General features: G+C 41.1%; 1 protein-coding gene across 1 annotated transcript; it reads left to right on the top strand.

The window, feature by feature from the left end:
- Positions 1–1,655: 1,655 nt before the first annotated feature.
- LOC118800407 (class I histocompatibility antigen, F10 alpha chain-like) lies at positions 1,656–11,278 on the top strand. Its single transcript, XM_036560616.1, has 8 exons — positions 1,656–1,768; positions 2,373–2,529; positions 8,295–8,555; positions 8,652–8,924; positions 9,398–9,680; positions 9,767–9,904; positions 10,121–10,153; positions 10,274–11,278. The coding sequence occupies exons 2-5, from the start codon at positions 2,472–2,474 to the stop codon at positions 9,592–9,594; spliced, it is 789 nt and encodes a 262-aa protein (XP_036416509.1). The 5' UTR covers positions 1,656–1,768; positions 2,373–2,471; the 3' UTR covers positions 9,595–9,680; positions 9,767–9,904; positions 10,121–10,153; positions 10,274–11,278.
- The last annotated feature ends 8,795 nt before the right edge of the window (positions 11,279–20,073 follow it).

Genomic DNA, 20,073 nt, shown 5'->3' with positions numbered 1-20,073 from the left:
TTTACTGTATCTAATGCTGCTCTCAGAGTAGTGTCCACTTTACTGTATCCAATGCTGCTCCGAGAGTAGTGACCAGTTTACTGTATCTAATGCTGCTCTGAAAGTAGTGACCATTTTACTGTATCTAATGCTGCTCTCAGAGTAGTGTCCACTTTACTGTATCCAATGCTGCTCTGAGAGTAGTGACCATTTTACTGTATCTAATGCTGCTCTCAGAGTAGTGTCCACTTTACTGTATCCAATGCTGCTCTGAGAGTAGTGACCATTTTACCACTTAACTACATCCAATACCGCCCTGAGAGTTGTGATGACTTCATTGTATCTAATGCTGCTCTGAGAACAGCAACTATTGCAATGTATCTAATACCGCCTTGAGAGTAGTGACCATTTCAGTGTATGTTGCTCTTAGAGAAGTTACCATTACAGTACATTTTGTGCCGCTCTAAAAATGGTGACCATTTTACTCACTTCACAAGAGTAGTAGAGACCACCTAGAGAGTAGTGCCCACTTCACTATATCTGATGCTGCTCTGAGAGGTGTAACCATTTCACCATTTATCTGGAACACAGAAATTGAAAATGGAGCAGAAAAACAGCATTTACAGTTTACCATCTGAAGACTATTAACGGAAATACACCCTCTTTTGCCAGCAGTTACAGTTTACAGTCTAAGACAACAATCTTCATTAATGTTCAGACTAAACTTTATAAACTACCCAGATAGTTAGCATATATCGGTCTGCTGGCTCAATTAGGTTGGCACCTCACTGTTTGCCACTGCTGGTCCACCCTCGGACCACCCAGATTACTGTCCTGCATACAAGCATGTTTTTATCTCCTTAAACAGATTTCAAATGCACAAAGTCTTAAAATAAACTAAGACAAATATTACAAACAAGTGACAGAAAATAAAGACTAGGCCTAATAAACAATAATTTCATAGAAAATGTTGTTGCTGATATTGTGCTAGATTAAAATTATTTACTAAACTAATATTACAAAGTATATGCAAAGTATACTAAAGAAAGAAAGAAAAAAAAAAGTGAATTGCACTGTGATTGGAAAATAAGCTATGACAAGTGGAATTTGTTCTAACCACCGGTGGGCCGCCCAGAATACTCTGAGCAAAACGCCAGTGGACGGCCAGGTTTGCCTTCACTATCCTCTTGCCTAATGCTGCTGCTCTGAGAGTATTACAAAACAAGTTTGCTTGCTAACTGCATTTAAGATTCAAACATTTAGCATTTTGGGTACACTTAGAAGAGAGTAGAGCCAAACAGTCATATTACAAAAGGAAATGTGACAATACAGTCATATTCAGCAATACTGCCTGGTTATTTTATAAATAAAACGCACATTACAGAGCTAGTTAGTTAGCTATATGTCTTCACTAGCACACAGCTGTAATGTAATGAGACAGTTTCTAAGTTTCTTACCATGTTAATCACAGTGGATGAACATTTAGAGTAACGGACTTCACTTCAAATTAAACATAACGTACCTTTCCTCTCTCAGTACTGCAGTTATGAATACAGTCCTCAAGGCTCTGTAACAGCTCTGAGGTTCCTCCGTTCAGCTGTGTGTTGAAGGCAGTGTAGATGTGTCCTTCACTGACTACATTTCCCATAATCCTCTGTGTCAGAGCTGACGTGTTTGGAAAGTTAGCAGCAAACAGCAGCACTGACTCCGTGTACAACGCTGCATTCTTGGGCACTGACTTATGATACCGCACAGGCAGCAAGGCACGACAGACGCAGCTCTGCTGAGGGTAGGAGGCCTGCAGAGTTGCCATATTGAGGGAAGTCATTTATCGTTTAACTTTGTGGGAAATGGTGTGAGTGATACAGTGAGGACAGATGAGGGTGTAGGGTTTCTATAATCAACACTGTGTAGAATTATAAACTCATACTGTTCGCTGTTTTATCAGTTTCACTTCTTCACATTCTCACTTCTGCACATTTTCACACACAATTTCTGTTTACTTACTGAATTTAACGTATTGGAAAAAACTGAAACATAAAATGTATGTGCAAAAAATGTGGCATATTTTACAGTTTATGTATTTTTCTAGTTAGTGAAACTCAACTAGAGTAGAAATGTTTAGATTTAGAAATCAAAAATTAGCAGAAAAATGTCATATTTAAGTGTGTTGTCTGTAGAGAACGTGTTCACTTATTTACACTTAAATTAGGGGTGTTCAAACATTTGTATATGGCTGTGTACAATGAAAAGGGACTTACTTGTTTTAAAATAACATGATTACATAATTTCAAAAAGAAACTGTTGCATGTTTACTTTACTGCTTTATGTTGTTAACGCCTCACAAGAGGAGAATCAATATATGTGGCAACCCTGTTCACTTCCTCCTTCAGACCGGTTAGCTCTCGGTGTACAGAGAAGAACCGCTGCTCGAGTAAACGATGAATATATCATGATAAACACACAAAGACGCACATCTACACTGGATAAACATGGAGAAGATCGTCTGGTGGCTGTTTCTGGTGGCTACTGTTCGTCTCGCGTTATCAGGTGAGTCTGATCTCAGATAAAACGATCTTCCGCTAAAATACGCAGTCAGTCATCGCGGCGAACTTCCTCCATCTGAAATTACACCGTGTGATGTTTGATGCTCAGTAATGTTGTTTACTCTGTACGTCAACAAGAGCATACAAACAAAATATGATATAATTTTATGGTCCATTAATTAACGAATATTTTTTAAAATATTCTTTTCACAACCCACTGTCTGTGTAGGCGCACCAGCGTGGTGGGTTTGGAGGTCATGTGACTGTATGAGTGAACCAGCCGCTCAAACGCTGATCTACTTTCAGTTTCGAACAACTGGGCGGGGGAATTTGAGGGTTGCCATGTTGGGTGAAATCCCTCTTTTTTAACTCCATGGTGTAATGTGAGTGATACAATAAGGGCAGGTGTGGGCAGTAGATTTATATTAGCAGCACTGTGTAGAATGAAAATGATACTTCGGGCTGTTCATTGTATGATCAATCTTCATTGTTTTAAACACATCTCTTATGCTCATATATATACACTCCCCTGCAAAGAAAAATGGGCCGAGTCCAGAAGAGCTTTTAATGGTCTATACAACAACTCATTGGTCAGTAAAGTAAACAGGCAGACAGGGGAAGTTAGTATGGGAGCTTTTCTCTTTCATTTCTTTAAATATTAAGTTTTGTGTGAATAAAGAAATCTTGCTGTATAAGTGTTTTATAACATCCTGTCCACTATGTTACTAACGTCTCTGTAGGGGACGTTAAAGTCATTTCCTCCTATTGGGATTATAAGGTTCTGTCTGCGTTCTGAGCTGTTCTGAGATACTGAGCTTCAAAGAGTTTGCAGTCTAAATAGCCAAACTGATATATGGAACACGTCTGTGTCCCACATGAAAATGACAGACACCCTAAATGTGTTCTAAATCTACAATATCAACATCCTGTTAATATATAAATGTTCTTCTGGAACAGGTCCGATGGAGATAGAACCTTCTAACCCTAAGAACTCACTTTCTGCTTGGAGTTATAAGGTTCTGTCTGACAAAACATGAAAAGAAGCAACTATTTTTGAGGAACACAAACAGTTTATACTAATAACTCGTTTTAAAAAGATAAAATTAGTGCTGTAGCAGAGTGTCTGCATGATCAGAAAGTGAAATTTAATGCCTTTTTATGGCTTTTTAATGACATTTATTTATATTAATGTATTTTTTATAACATTTATTTTTTGTTTTAGGACAAATCATTTTTTCTTATCTAAAAAAGCCTTGCTGGTTAACTATTTGGTCAGTGCCAAATATTTTGTCCAGTGCAGAGTCAGTTTTAGGTAGGAACCATTAGTTTAAGTTTATTTAGTCAGACAGAAACAGCTACTCTAATAAACTGTCCCAGCAGGTCAGTATAAAATCAGTAAGAGGTTTTGTTTTATATTAGAAATGTGACTCTAATGAGATGAAATGTTTTATTTTGGGAGATAACAAGCTGGATGAATGAATGAATGAAATTAGTTTATGATGTAATTTAGACCCCATCAATTCAAATCCTCACTATTTCATTACTTAATATCTATAAAATTTAAGACAATAAGAGCTTTAAAAAAAATAAGTGACAGAGCCGCCTGCCCTGAAACTGGATTACAGTACAGCCGTACAGGAATGTCTGCCTCATATCTGACTGTTATAATTGATCTGGCATCAGCAGGTGAGTAAAAAAGTATAAATAGGATAAAACACTGACTCTGATTAACCACACAGACCTGTGTCAGTTTAAAATTTCAATGATCAACTAGTGCCTGAAGAGCTCATTGATCAGAGCCAAAGGTTAAACTCTGTGTTATTAGACAGACCACAGAATGGCAGAGTTACAGAGACTCTGTCTGCCAGACTGACCTGTGAGAATGTTGAAAAGTGTGTGTTACTGGACAGACTATCAGAGTTACAGAGACCCCGTCTGCCAGACTGACTTGTGAGAATGTTGAATATATAAACTTATGGTTCCTACCTAAAATCCCTTTTCTGGACTTGTTTATAGACCCTAAATTAATTCTGAACTATTGACACTGAATTCTTAACAGTGCAGTTTCTGTCAAAACTGATCGTTCAGCTGAAGTATTAAGAGAGGATTTCTGTATCTGTATCTGTAATCCATTAAATATTTGTAATATACTTATTCATGCCCTGTTTACATAGTTTCATATACCTGTTTACACATAGTTTTTTTTTAATTTGTTTTTGTTTTTTCATTTTTTTGTTACATTTCCAACCAAACGCTCTGCCATAAATATACATGCACAGATGCTGCATTTGGTTCAGTCAGGCACTTCAGTGAAGCTGCCTGGTAGTCAGTAACACTGCTGGATTACATTCAGTACAGTTACATCACATAAAATGATACTGTTTAAAGATAACAGCCCTCAGAAAGTGGGATAGGATCATCATATAGTCCTCAAAATATATAGAATTCGAAAAGCCTAACAATTCCAGTTACTGCATGCATGAACCTTAATAAAGGAGAAGGTCGCGATTGATACTCATGTTTGTGTGATGTTAATGTATAGGCATGACTGTGTGGTTGGCGAAGCACAGAGAACTCACTGGTGTGATTGTTTTTCCTCTGGTGGATTTGTATCAAACGTATTTCAGTTTATAACCTTATTTACAATGATTGTTAGTGCTGAGTATGGATTATCCACATTAGATTAGCACTTCTCTATTAAATGAGTGCCATCTCACTGTGTGTGGAGAGTCTAATATGGCATTCATACAAAGGAGATCTTTTATGGTCTCACTACTTTACAGCCACCTCAATTAAGATTTAATAATCAGGAAATTTGTCATATGAATACCTGGCGTGCATATTGATCCAATAATATCCTAATATCATTGAAAACACACACACACACACACACACACACAGAGGTTAAGGTTAAGATCTTTTGGGGTCAATAATCAGATTATATTTTGTAATCCAGAGTGGGATGCAGTACTGTGTGACAGCATGGTATAGCTGTTTTTTAGTAAAATTGAGATTGTAGGTCAATCTTCAAAGGATGATTTTACAGCAGCCTGTAGGGCAAATATGGAAAGATTATGTTTAGTTCTGTCTGATTTATCATGTTCTACATGGTGAATAAAACATTTTGTCTTTAAACAGACGTTTTAGAGCACCGAAGTCAAGACTTAATTAGCAACTTTTTATTCCTCAGCCAGTTGTGATACTTAATCAAAAGAGAGTGTTTAGATAAGAACATGTAGCAAACTATACACTCACTGTGCAATATTAGGGGTCATTTGGAGCATTGAGGAATCTGGTAATGGTGTAAAGGTGTGCAGGTGGCAGACGTACACAAGTCACTTAAGTAAAAGTACTAGTAATCCTATAAAACACTCAAGTAATAAGAAATATGACATTTTTTTTACTGAAAATGAAATAAAAAAGTGCTCATAAATGAAACTGAAATTAAAAATGCTCATAAATGTACGTAAAGTGAAGAGGAAAACGTTTTTCCTTAAAAATAATTTTTTAATTCAGTTTTATAAACAGGATATTTCTTTATTGACGGTTGGAGGTACACAGCCATCAAACTGAGTGTACATAATGGTTTAGACTAGAACTGCAGGCTTAATCCACAAAAGTCCACTCCTCTGGAGCACTCGAAGACGATTATATGTGTGTTAATACTAAACACTAGATCAGATTTTCAGACATGGAGTTACACACAAAAAAATCCACTAATGTCCTGCAGTGTCATTACATCAGTCTACAGGCCTTTCCTAACGTCAGCGCAGTCATCACCCCGCATATTCTAACAGTTCCCCCCAATACAAAACAATAGCAACCAATCAGAAAGCTGGATTCACACAAACACAGCCAACCCTGCTACACCTTCAGTTGAAAACATGCGTCCACTCAGCAGAGGCACAACTTCTGTCCAGAGAATTGACAAAACGAAGTTAAAATCAGACAGTTGAGATGTTAAACATACAAAGTTAAAGCTGCACCAACTTAAAACCTGATTATTGAAGCCAAAAACAGAGGTTACTGCCCAGCAGTGCAGACCCAATAAAAACAACATTAATCTAATAGCTGATGTGCAGAGATGAGGAGAAACAACACAGCAAACTTAAAGGCCTAAACCTCATCATCCTAGACTAAAGCATGTTGATGGTCTGTTTATGTTTTGCTTGTAATTATTCAATGCAGGTAACGTCCGTATAGGCATCTGAACATAACTGCTACATCACAAACCCGTCAGTCCCTTTACCTTAACGCACATATAAACCCGTCGGTCCCTTTACCTTAATGGACATATAAACCTGTCGGCCCCTTTACCTTAATGCGTAAAGCAAACTCTTCTCAGCCTCCAGTAGTTGCTGTGCATTGTGTAAGGGTGTGCCAAGCTTGCCTGTAGGTGGGTAATAACAAGTTTGCATCTTCTTGTAACAGAGAAAAAGGCTTGAACTCTGGGGGGGCAGTGTGGTGGGAGGCACCGTTGCCTTGCAGCAAGAAGGGTCTGGGTTCGATTTCCCGGCTGGGTGACCAGAGTCCTTTCTGTGTGGAGTTTGTATGTTCTCCCCATGTCTGTGTGGGTTTCCTCCCACAGTCCAAAGTCATGGGGTCAGGCTGATTGAAGATGCTGAATTGCCCATTAGTGTGAATGTGTATGTCTGTGCATCTGCCCTGCGACGGACTGGCGACGTGTCCATGGTGCTTCTTGTCTTCTGCCCAATTATTTTCCCAGCACCCCGTGCGACCCAGATGGACAAGAGTCTTAGACGATGGATGGATGTTGTCTTCATTGGTTCTGCCCGCTGTGGCAGTAATCTGGGTTTTTGGCTTTAATATTAGGTTCTAACATCTTTAACTTTGTAGGTTTAACTTTGTATAAGTTTCGGTCTGATTTGAACCTAGTTTGGTCATCTTTTCTGGACAGAAGTTGTGTCTGTGGTGAGCAAACGCAAGTTTTATTGTGGAGGTCCTGCAGCGTTGGTTGTGTTTGTGTGATTTCTGACTGGTTGCTATTGTTTTGTATTGGGGAAGTGTTGGAACATGACAGCACTGATGTAAGGAAAAGCCTATAGAGCCTATAGGCTGATTTAATGACTTTGCAGGACATTAGCATGCTGTGTGTGTGTGTGTGTCTGTGTGTGTGTGTTTTGGGCTGGTCTGCATCATGTAACTCATGTAAAGCCCTGTTTTTACAGGTCACTCAGACACATCTTTTGACCTCAACTGGGGCTTAAATGCAAAATATATGAAACACTGAAACAGTGCAATAGAACTGAAAGCTTTATAGCAACGATCGCTAAGCAGTGATGGAGGTTTTAAAGGAAAAAGGCGAAGCTTTCAGTTGGTATTTTGACTATATGTTGCTTATTCATGGATGACAATGACAATTTGGATTAGAAAACAAATTCATTTTTTATTAAAAAAAAATCAGCTTGGTACAAATTCTTATCCATTTGATGGGGTAGGCCTGTACCTTGTTGTTTTTGTTACAATTATTAACGTTATATACACAGGGAAAAATACTACTACTAATAATAATAATAATAATAAAATATTTTTGTAACATTCACACATTCAGTGTTAGTGTTTCGTTGCACATTTTGTCCCATTTCGTGTGTCACACAATAAAATTTATGGAAAATAAATAGCGGCCCCACATGACCTATGGGTAGGACATGACAACATTCCCTTATAGGACCAGTAAAGTACATAACAGAATAAAGTTGAATGAAACTGACTGAACAACGATCCCAGTACTTGTTTTTATCTTTACAGCCTCAAATTCTCTGCAGTACCATTATACCACAATCACACCAGGACTACATTTCCCAGAGTTCATTTCCGTGGGTCTGGTGGATGGAGAGCAGTTTGTTTACTATGACAGTAACATCAGGAAGAAGATCCCAAAGACTGAGTGGATGGAGAAGAATGAGGGTGAAGATTACTGGAATGAAGAGACACAGAGCAGTCAGGATCATCAGGATAGGTTCAGACATGATGTGGTTAATCTAATGAAGCGCTTCAACCAGACTGGAGGTGAGTCTACTGATGAGTAAAGAAGTGTTTAGAACAAGTGTGGAGTGTTTTTTGCTGTCATGGATTTATTCAGTGTGTGTGTGTGTGTGTGTGCAGGAGTTCACACACTGCAGCAGATGTACGGCTGTGAGCTGGATGATGATGGCACTATTAGAGGATTCTGGCTGTACGGTTGTGATGGAGAAGACTTCATCAGTCTGAATCTGAACACTGAAACCTGGACTGCAGCTCATCCTAAAGCTGTTATTACCAAAAGGAGGTGGGAGAGTGAAGATAAAGCTCCTCATGTTAAAGCCTACCTGGAGAATGAATGCACTGCATGGTTACAGAAGTATGTGGGTTACAGCAGATCCAGTCTGGAGAGGAAAGGTACAGTGATCTGATCTGTTACTGTAACTGTTCACTCTCACTGTTTCACCATCATCACTGAAAACCTGCTGATCATTTACTCACTGATTACTCACCAGAACATGGAGGAGAAACATCCATCCACTCAACACTGACTCACCTGATACTGACTCAGCATTAATACAGCATTAATACAGCATTAATACAGCTGATAATGAACAGCATAATTAACACTGTCACTGCAGTGAGACACGTTTGTGTTTAGCTTTGTTACATTATTGTAATAAACTGGTAATACAGGTAGTAATTTAGTGGATATTGACCATCTCTCTCTCGCGCTCTCTCTCTGTCTCTCTCTCTCTCTCTCTCTCTCTCTCTCTGTCTCTCTCTCTGTCTGTCTCGCTCTCTCTCACTCTCTCTCTCTGTCTGTCTCTCTGTCTGTCTCTCTCTCTCTCTCTCTCTCTCTCTCTCTCTCTGTCTCTCTCTCTCTCCAGTCTCTCCTGAGGCGTCTCTGTTCCAGAAGGACTCTTCTTCTCCAGTGGTGTGTCATGCTACAGGTTTCTTCCCCAAAGCAGTGATGATCTCCTGGCAGAAGAATGGAGAGGATCTGCATGAGGACGTGGAGCTCAGAGACGCTACCCAACCAGGATGGAACCTTCCAGAGGAGGAGCGTTCTGACTGTCTCACCTGAGGAGCTGAACAAACACGACTACACCTGCATCATTCAGCACAGCAGCCTGGAGAAGAAGGTGGTGCTGCAGGTGTCTGAACGCAGAGGTGAAAAAATAAACCTTACAAAATATTTCTGCTTTAACACATCACTGATAAGGTCAGCAGGTCAGTCTTACACTAATGTTTTTCAGGTGGAGGATCTGCGGACACCACTGCTGGAGATTATCGGTTCAATACTGGAATTGCAGTCATAGTTGTTCTTGTACTTCTCCTTATCGTTGTTGCTGGAGTGTTTGTGTGGAGGAGGTGGAGGAGGAGGAGGAGACCTGGTGAGTCAGACATAACTAAGTGTTTTTCACTATGATGTTATATATGTGTTATTGAGGATGTGTTCAGTGTTGCTGATCTTCTGTAGCTCTTTATATCACTTTTTCATTCACAGTTCATATGTGTAGCAGTTAATTTACAGTGGATGAGTATTTAGAGTATCTACAATCAAACAAACTGTTCATACTGCTAATCTTATATCTTTCATTTACCTTTAGGCTTCTAGCCTGTAACAGGAGACCACAGTGACCGTGAGTGAGCCTTTGTCAAATTAAATAACCATTAAAAACTAATGAATTATTTAGTTTATTGTTTAATCCTCTTTATTATGAATCTCTGAGTTTTAATGCTGAATATTTTATGTTTTATAGCCTCTAATGGAGAAGAATCATCTACCATCGTGTAAAGAGAGACTCACACTGGTTTGAGGCTGAGGCTGAGGCTGATGCTTCAGTGAAGACTGACCAGTCCAGCACTGTCTGGAATGGAAACTGCTCTATCTCAGACAGATAAACAATGCAGCTTCAGTGAAGACTGACCAGTCCATCACATTTTCTTCCATACCATTATGCGCGCGCACACACACACACACACACACACACATTCGTGTAATTGCCCCAAAGTGAGGACTGGGTAAAAGCCCAGGGAGACTGAGGACCATGGTTTCTGCTGCATCTAGAGACGAGCTGTTGAGTGTTGAGCCACTAGATGTCGCCCACATGCGGGGTGTCACTTGAAATTGAGTGAATAGTAGAATTACCGAAAAAGTTTTGTACCGCTAAACTGAGGACCGCTGGGCTCAAACAACATCATCTGAATGGAATCTGACTTTTAAACGCCCAGCGCCTCCAACTACTGCAGTACATTATTTTAATCAGACTGTGTTCGGGAACTGACTTTAATAGTCCTGTGTTTCCAGATTAAATAATAAAAGTCATGGCTAAGAGTGATTATTAAACACCTCACGGATTTTGCAGGACTTTTGTGCTTTAGCGATTAGCATAGCGAGCGCTTAGAGCCGCCATTACCGCCAGAGCCTGTGGAGTAGAAGGAGCCCGCCTACAAGGCTGTCTGACCAATAGTGGCTAAGCAGCGGAGGCTCTAGCCAATCAGGTTCTAGACCGTTCCGTACGGACGAGTAAGGAGTCCGCTCTGCTGCCCGAGCGCCGCCCCCAAACAGAACCACCGTTTCTGACTGGCTGAAACCTCCGTCAGTTAAAACACCGAGCTTTGCCCGCGATGGACTGAGATTCACCCCCGAATCAATAGAAGTACATTATCAGTACAGCAACAGTGACGCCACACGAAACAACTCGCTCAGAAAACGACAACCGGCTGCTAAACGAGTTTAAAATGCGGAGACACAGCAACACAACATTCACCACACCTGCAGCACAAACCGCGATTAAAGCTCAAACAGCACAGAATCACCACAAAAAGCACAGAATTACCACAAAACAACAACAACACAAACCTGCACATCGCAAAGAAGCACAACAAGCTCACACTGCGCAGCGGCAGCCATTAAACCCACTTTCCTCACCTTATGAAGACTAAAGCGCTGGACAATGTCTGAAGAGTGATGATTAAATCCTTAATAAACCCAACACCGGAACAAATCTGACCAGATGAGGACAAATAAGCTGTAAAAGTGGCGATTTACTAAACCAAAGCTCTAAAGTACATCAAAGCAGGTAGTTTAGCGATTTCTGAACAGGAGAACGAGCCTGTTTACGCACGACTTGATGGTCTGAATCTAAGAATCGATTCTAGAACCATTCGAGTCGACTCCTTTCCATCACTAGCGAATAGCTGAATGGAATGAACTCCTGAGGATGACTCGATTGAATCAACAGAATCGATTCCATTGTCATTGGTGGGTCTCAGAGAAGGGAATCGACTCTGTTGATTCAATAGAGTCGTTTCATCTAGTATATCCGCACTGTGCCGAGTCAAACTCTTTTTTAGTGCTAAATACTCAGTTGTTCATGCTCTTGTATTAGTTAGGAATAAAGCGAGGTGCAGCTTACCGAGGCCGTGATTCTGTTCATGTATTTGAAGTGTTATTTACATAATAACACTTCAATACTTCAACACCTTTCTCCCCCCTAAGTACAGGACAAACACATAACCAGAGTTTATCCAGCAGGTCTGGGTTTCCCGAAAGCACCAATGTCACTGCTAGAGTGCTAAAGTGAGCATTACATTCAACTCTCTCTACCAGTTAAGATGTTCATCATCCTTCCCTGGTTTGTCAAACATTCAGCAGCCTGTGAAAATGTGGATGTGTCACTTCCTGATAGTTCAGGTTATGTTGGCATTTAGAAGACATTCTTGCTCTAACATGGCCACTTCAACTTGGTTTGTTAAGCCCAGGGTCTGCCAGGGTTTTATTACACGCTTCTATAACCTAAGAGAATAGCTCAGTTAGTTTGCACTGAAGTCCCTGTAGTGACTGAATAATCAGCTCTAGTGTGTAATAAGCCTGGGGTGTTAAGGAGTTCATTATTTGATTGAATAAATCAGATGAAACTGCAGAAACAGAAGAAACAATGCAGATTATTTTTGAACCAGAAACTAGTATGTCTTGTAGTCATCATTAGCTGAAGAGATGAATGAATTTCCCCTGACTACCTATGGTCCATGAGTTTATCTGATCTGGTAACCATTGGTAATCAATAAGTGAATAATGATGCAGTGGGACTTGGAAAACTTGAAGAAATTTTACTTCCCAAATTTTAAGAGTGACTGTTGCATAAACATAATTGTTTATAATCAACATGAATTATGCCCAAGATAGTCACAATGATGACCAACATGAATGTCACAGTTCCATCACCAACATGAATTTGACTTTGTTTTGGTGAGACTGACAGTTCTGTTGTGGATGAAGTGTTTAACATCCCTCCATGTTGGAGATCTTAAAGTGTTCTCATTCTCGATACATGAAATGCAGTCCTTTTTCTGGAACCTCGTAACGTTCAAGGAAAACTCCCAAACGTCTGAGTACGGCAGCTGTTTGGTCTTCGCTCCACGCTCGCCTCCTGTGTTGAGCGCGGTCTGAAAGCAGCAGAGAAGTGAAGGTAACATGTAACAGTTGTAATGTGCGAACAGTCCGCCACCCAAATAACATCTGGACAACAGCGGTCCTGTGGTCAGACACTGACCAACGATGAATGGGGTATGGTGTGACTGATACACTGATGTGCCAAAAGTAATGGGATCAGAACTAGTATCACTCACTCACTGTCCATTTCATCAGCTCTGTTTACCATATAGTTATTTGGGTGGTGGATCATTCTCAGCACTGCAGTGACACTGACACACTAACACTTCACCACCACGTCAGCGTCACTGCAGTGCTGAGAATGATCCACCACCCAAATAGTGCCTGCTCTGTCCTGACTATTGAAGAATCATTGGGGTCCTGACCACTGAAGAACAGGGTAACAGAGTATGCAGAGAAGCAGATGGACTACAGTCTGTAACTGTAGAACTACAAAGTGAAACCGTGTGGTAAACAGAGCTGATATAATGGACAGAGAGTGTAGAAACAAGGGGTGGAGTTTTATGAATCTGGCCCGTTATGTTTAAGAGGACGTTCAGACCATTTCAGTATATACACATTAAAACTCACCACCATCTTCCATCAGCTTTCTTTTACTCTTAATACCTAAACTGATCACCAGTCTTCTCCATGAAGAGCCAGTGTTTTCTGTCCAAGCAGCCAGGATCAAACCTCATATTGCTAACAAATTCTTTGGAGAATGAGACCAAATGATGAACGTTTGGATTCAGGTGTGCGTCTCCTTAAAAGCAGTGAAAACCTGCAGTCACACTGGCTCCTTGTGAAAAAGACTGGTGACCCCAGCTCTAAAAAGTGCAGGGCAGTGCTTTAGAATAGACATGCTAAAACTCACTGGGCTGTTCTGTCAGCAGCTTCTTCTTCGCCTTCTTCTTACAAACAGTAGGGGGGACATAATCATCCTCCTCCTCTGTGAAAGAAAACAAAACATCATTTTCTTTTTATAGAACAGCTTTTCAAATACATTTTACAGAAGTTCATAACTGAAGGTGTCTCTGGTGATGAGATCACAATACTGCCAAAACACGTTCTCCTACGGCCCCTTGAGGTGGGGTTTCTTACATCATTTCCACTGGAGGAAGAGCACTGTGCACATTCACTATGTCAGTCTCTCACTGTGTTTCTTTTAAGTATTTAAGTATTTTAAATATTAGAGGTTTGATGTTTGAGCTGGTATTCAGGTTCGGCTGTGTCCGTTTCTCCAAATACCCTGGTAGCCTTGGTTATAAGAGGTTTTCTTTGCACCTTTTTGCATCCTCAGCCCAAATGAAGATGAGGCTTCTTGTTTCGCTAGCGCACCCGCCATGAGGAGCGTCTTACAGTACAGGAAGACCTTACAGTACAGAGCAATTTCAAAACAGTCTCACAGTTATTGCGTATTTTCTAGCAGGCCATGACGTGGATGATACAGGCGGTACTTCACTACAGTCAGGGATGCATCAAGACGCCTTCGTGTTTACACTACAAATGTAGTCATGCACGTCTCTGACCACCTCCGAATGTGGTTTGAGCAATCGGATTACAGTGTGTCTTCAAGACACACTGAACCCTTTTCACACTTGTACTTAGTGCTGACCACTTATGACCACTTAAGGCCTTAGACCAAGTTATTAAAGGGGTGAAGACTCACCATCCATTTCTGCATCTTCATCACTGTCTGTTTCCTTTCTTCTTTGCTGCTTTGCTGCTCTGTCTTTCTTTGGTAGGCTTTGCGCCTCATCACCACCTAAAATCGGCTTTATAAACAAAATGAGCTTCCTAGAAATACAACCCCATTTCCAAAAAGTTGTTGTGCAAAATGTAAATGAAGAGAAAATGCAATGATGTGCAAATCATTTAAACCATATATTCAACTGAAAATAGTACAAAGACAACAAATGTTAAAACTGAGAAGTTTTATTGTTTTTTTAAAACTATTTGTCCATTTTGAATTTGATGGCAACAACATGTTCCAAAAAAGTTGATGGTGCAGTCTTTCACAGAGTGGTGAACCCCTCCTCATCTTTACTTCTGAAAGACTCTCTAAGATGCTCTTTTATACCCAATCATGTTACTGACCTGTTGTCAATCAACCACCAGGTGTTTTTTAGCATTACACAACTTTACCAGCCTTTTGTTCCCCCGTCCCACTTTTTTGGAATGTGTTGTTACCATCAAATTCAAAATGGACAAATAGTTTTCAAAAAAACAATCAAATTTCTCAGTTTTAACATTTGTTGTCTTTGTACTATTTTCAGTTAAATATATGGTTTAAATGATTTGCACATCATTGCATTTTCTCTTCATTTACATTTTGCACAGCGTCCCAACTTTTTTGGAAACGGGTTTGTACAGGCATTAAGACTCAGTTTCCCAGACAAGGATTAAGTCTAGTCCTGGACTACTTTTTTATTTGAAAAGAGAACCTCATTTCAAAATGCAGTCTGGTCTAAGAAAACACTTCATCTCTGTCTGGTAGACCAACCCAAAGGTGTATATAGATATACATCATTCCCCAACAGGTGGACTACAGGCTTTAATGGACTTGGTGCACTTAAGACTTGTTACACAGTTGGTTCAGGTAAAAACTGCACAGCACTTTGATTGTGTTTTATACAGTGGTGCAGTAATTGAGCCTACAAATGTGTGTATTAGCTAGACAATGATGTAGCACCCAAGACCATAAGAGGATGTGGGGGAATGGGAGAGTAGAGTGAGAGAGTGGGGGCAGTTAGTAGGCAAAACATACATTATGAGGTCCAGTGAGGTGGGGATAGATTGTAGAGCCACCACACTTTGTTGTCCCAACAGGCTGCCAACCATATCCCAGTTTGGTGACCCTATGGCCAAAGGTTAAGGAGATACTGCCTTATACATATGGCAGCTGTATTTTGGATTCTAGTCTGTGAGTGGGCAAAATATACATTCTAAGGTCTGGTTGGGTGGGAGATGGTCATGCAGCTACCAAACTTGAAACATTTTGTCGTCGCAACAGGCTGCTGACCATATGCCACTTCGGTGACTCTAGGCCCAAAGGTCAAGAAGATACAGCCTTATCTATACGGCAGCTTTAATTTGGTGGACAAATGAATGCATTTTTCCATTCATTAAATGACACAGTAGCAGGCAACAACACAGAACAGAAGTGACTTTGATCATACAGGATCATTAATCTGTGAATAAAACAGTGACATTGGTGCTTTTGGGAAACTCAGCCCTGCTGGATAAAACTCTGGTTATGCTGGTGTTTGTCCTGTACTTAGGGGGGAGAAAGGTTTTGTAAGTACAAATGTGCATCTTATATGTAAATAACACTTCAAGTACATGAACAGAATCACGGCCTCGGTAAGCTGCACCTCGCTTTATTCCTAGCTAATACAATACAAGAGCATGAACAACTGAGTATCTAGCACTAAAAAAGAGTTTGACTCGGCACAGTGCGGATATACTAGATGGAAACGACTCGATTGAATCAACAGAGTCGCTTCCTTTCTCTGAGACCCACCAGTGACAGAAACCAATGACAATGGAATCGATTCTGTTGATTCAATCGAGTCATCCTCAGGAGTTCATTCCATTCAGCTATTCGCTAGTGATGGAAAGGAGTCGACTCGAATGGTTCAAGAATCGATTCTTAGATTCAGACCATCAAGTCGTGCGTAAACAGGCTCGTTCTCCTGGTCAGAAATCGCTAAACTACCTGTTTTAATGTACTTTAGAGCTTTGGTTTAGTAAATCGCCACTTTTACAGCTTGTTTGTCCTCATCTGGTCAGATTTGTTCCGGTGTTGTGTTTATTAAGGATTTAATCGTCACTCTTCAGACGTTCTCCAGCGCTTTAGTCTTCATAAGGTGAGGAAAGTGGGTTTAATGGCTGCCGCTGCGCAGTGTGAGCTTGTTGTGCTTCTTTGCGATGTGCAGGTTTGTGTTGTGGTGGTTGTTTTGTGGTAATTCTGTGCTTTTTGTGGTGATTCTGTGCTGTTTGAGCTTTAATCGCGGTTTGTGCTGCAGGTGTGGTGAATGTTGTGTTGCTGTGTCTCCGCATTTTAAACTCGTTTAGCAGCCGGTTGTCGTTTTCTGAGCGAGTTGTTTCGTGTGGCGTCACTGTTGCTGTACTGATAATGTACTTCTATTGATTCGGGGGAGAATCTCAGTCCATCGCGGGCAAAGCTCGGTGTTTTAACTGACGGAGGTTTCAGCCAGTCAGAAACGGTGGTTCTGTTTGAGGGCGGCGCTCGGGCAGCAGAGCGGACTCCTTACTCGTCCGTAGGGAGCGGTCTAGAACCTGATTGGCTAGAGCCTCCGTTGCTCAGCCACTATTGGTCAGATATCCTTGTAGGCGGGCTCCTTCTACTCTACAGGCTCTGGCGGTAATGGCGGCCCTAAGCGCTAGGCTGTGCTCTTGTGAGCAGGGAGGCTAAGAACTGTGATCGATTGAGTTTTCTGAGGCTCTGTGTGGAAGTGTATTTGATTAGAGATTAAATATATTATTTATGAATATAATTTTACTAAACAAAGTAAAACAGTCGGTATTGATTTCAGACTGACTATAAAGGTCTCCTATTCATGACAGTGAGACTAAAAAGATGATATTTTAGGACAGAATTATGGCCTGTTTTGAAATGGCCTGTCTAAATCTAAATCCTGATGGGGTCTCTCTAAAGATGGGACCATTAAATCTGGGAAAACTGGAACAGTGGTAAACATAAAGTCACCAACACAGCTCATCTGTGGCTGAGAGAAAATCACCCCTCTCCAAATCACCCATATCCAAATCACCCCTCTCCATATCACCTCTCTCCAAATCACCTTTCAAAATCACCCCTCTCCAAATCACCCATCTCCAAATCACCCATCTCCACATCACCCATCTCCAAATCACACGTCTCCAAATCACCCATCTCCAAATCACCCCACTCCACATCACCCGTCTCCAAATCATCCGTCTCCATATCACCCGTCTCCAAATCACCCGTCTCCAAATCACCTCTCTCCACATCACCCATCTCCATATCACCCGTCTCCAAATCACCCCTCTCCAAATCACCCGTCTCCAAATTGCCCCTCTCCACATCACCCCTCTCCAAATCACCCCTCTCCAAATCACCCGTCTCCAAATTGCCCCTCTCCACATCACCCCTCTCCAAATCACCCGTCTCCAAATCGCCCCTCTCCACATCACCCCTCTCCACATCACCCGTCTCCACATCACTCTTCTCCTAATCAACCCTCTCCACATCACCCATCTCCAAATCACCCGTCTCCAAATCACTTCTGTCCAAATCACCCCTCTCCAAATCACCCCTCTCCAAATCACCTCTCTCCAAATCACAATCAAATTTGTGTGGATTTACATCAGTGGCCTCCAACCCGCCTGGAGAGCTACTTTCCTGCAGAGCCTAGTTCCACCTGCTCCAGCTAATCAACCTCTTTCCAAGTTCCTGATTGGCTGGATCAGATGTATTAGCGTTAAGTAAGGGGGCGGGGCAGCTGACTGGATACAGGTTGGAATTAAACTCTGCAGGAATGTAGCTTTCCAGGACCAGGACTGGAGACCACTGATCTACATCAACAAGCTCAAAGATCAGTGCAAAATCAAGAGAAGCAGATTGGAAAAGAAGGTTCATTCAGCCATTTCGGAGAAACTCTACTTAAACAGCACAGTGAGTGAGTGAAATGCGTCAGTAACTTGGTTACATCTGCCAGTGAGTGAGTGAAATGTGTCAGTAACTGGGTTAAATCTGCCAGTGAGTGAGTGAAATGTGTCAGTAACTGGGTTAAATCTGTCATTGTGAGTGAAACATGTCAGTAACTGGTTTAAATCTGCCAGTGAGTGAGTGAAACGTGTCAGTAACTGGTTTAAATCTGCCAGTGAGTGAGTGAAATGCGTCAGTAACTTGGTTACATCTGCCAGTGAGTGAGTGAAATGTGTCAGTAACTGGGTTGAATCTGCCAGTGAGTGAGTGAAATGTGTCAGTAACTGGGTTAAATCTGCCAGTGAGTGAGTGAAATGTGTCAGTAACTTGGTTAAATCTGCCAGTGAGTGAGTGAAATGTGTCAGTAACTGGGTTAAATCTGCCAGTGAGTGAGTGAAATGTGTCAGTAACTGGGTGAAAACTGCCAGTGAGTGAGTGAAACGTGTCAGTAACTGGGTTAAAACTACCAGTGAGTGAGTGAAACGTGTCAGTAACTGGGTTAAAACTGCCAGTGAGTGAGTGAAACGTGTGAGTAACTGGTTTAAATCTGCCAGTGAGTGAGAGAAACGTGTCAGTAACTGGGTTAAAACTGCCAGTGAGTGAGAGAAACGTGTCAGTAACTGGGTTAAATCTGTCAGTGAGTGAGAGAAACGTGTCAGTAACTGGGTTAAATCTGCCAGTGAGTGAGTGAAATGTGTCAGTAACTTGGTTAAATCTGCCAGTGAGTGAGAGAAACGTGTCAGTAACTGGGTTAAATCTGTCAGTGAGTGAGTGTAAGTATTTTTTCCGCATGTAAACAAAGAATGAACCCTGCCAGTATGGCGGAACAATCCTATAATGTAGTGCAGCTCCTGGAGTCCTGACCAATGGGACACCACAGGAATCCTGACTGGAAACTTTTCTAAAACTTAATGAAAGAAGCATTTTTACAATATTGAAATATATCAAACACAATAGTTCTTTTAAGTAAAAATGGGGAAGTATTATGGGCTAATAAGGCTAAGCTCCGCCTCTTTTTCACAGAAAACACAAGGTTTCAGTTTTGACATCCACATCGTGTTACTTGCAGTTAATAAATGATTAAATGCTGAGCATTTTGGACGTCTGTGGACCCAATGGCATCTTTACTGGACACCATGATGGGCTCCCTGGATTTACAGAGCTCAGGTCCTTTTAACTCTCTTGAGGAGTTATCTGCAGCAGCAGAAAGAGTGGAGGACCTGTTTTCAACCGCAGCCCCTCAGGAGTTGGCCAAAATGGTCCAGCTCATACTGACAGACAGATTAAGTTCTCTGAACATGTCAGCATCTGTTCTACAGCACTACCCTCACACCCTTTTTGGTGTGAAACACTGTTCTAGAGAAACTTACAGAGTCAGATCTTTTCACAGTGGTGGTGATAGGAACCAGACG

Source organism: Colossoma macropomum, unplaced genomic scaffold, assembly GCF_904425465.1.
Source record: "Colossoma macropomum unplaced genomic scaffold, Colossoma_macropomum, whole genome shotgun sequence".
NCBI lineage: Eukaryota > Metazoa > Chordata > Actinopteri > Characiformes > Serrasalmidae > Colossoma > Colossoma macropomum.
Note: the sequence above shows the minus strand (reverse complement) of the source record. Positions and strands in the feature narration are given on the sequence as shown.

Bases quoted from the DNA above. Each gene is read 5' to 3' on its own strand.
- LOC118800407 (XM_036560616.1), top strand. From the start codon at position 2,472: ATGGAGAAGATCGTCTGGTGGCTGTTTCTGGTGGCTACTGTTCGTCTC. The intron at 8,556-8,651 runs GTGAGTCTACTG...GTGTGTGTGCAG, and splicing joins GCGCTTCAACCAGACTGGAG to GAGTTCACACACTGCAGCAG. The intron at 8,925-9,397 runs GTACAGTGATCT...CTCTCTCTCCAG, and splicing joins ATCCAGTCTGGAGAGGAAAG to TCTCTCCTGAGGCGTCTCTG.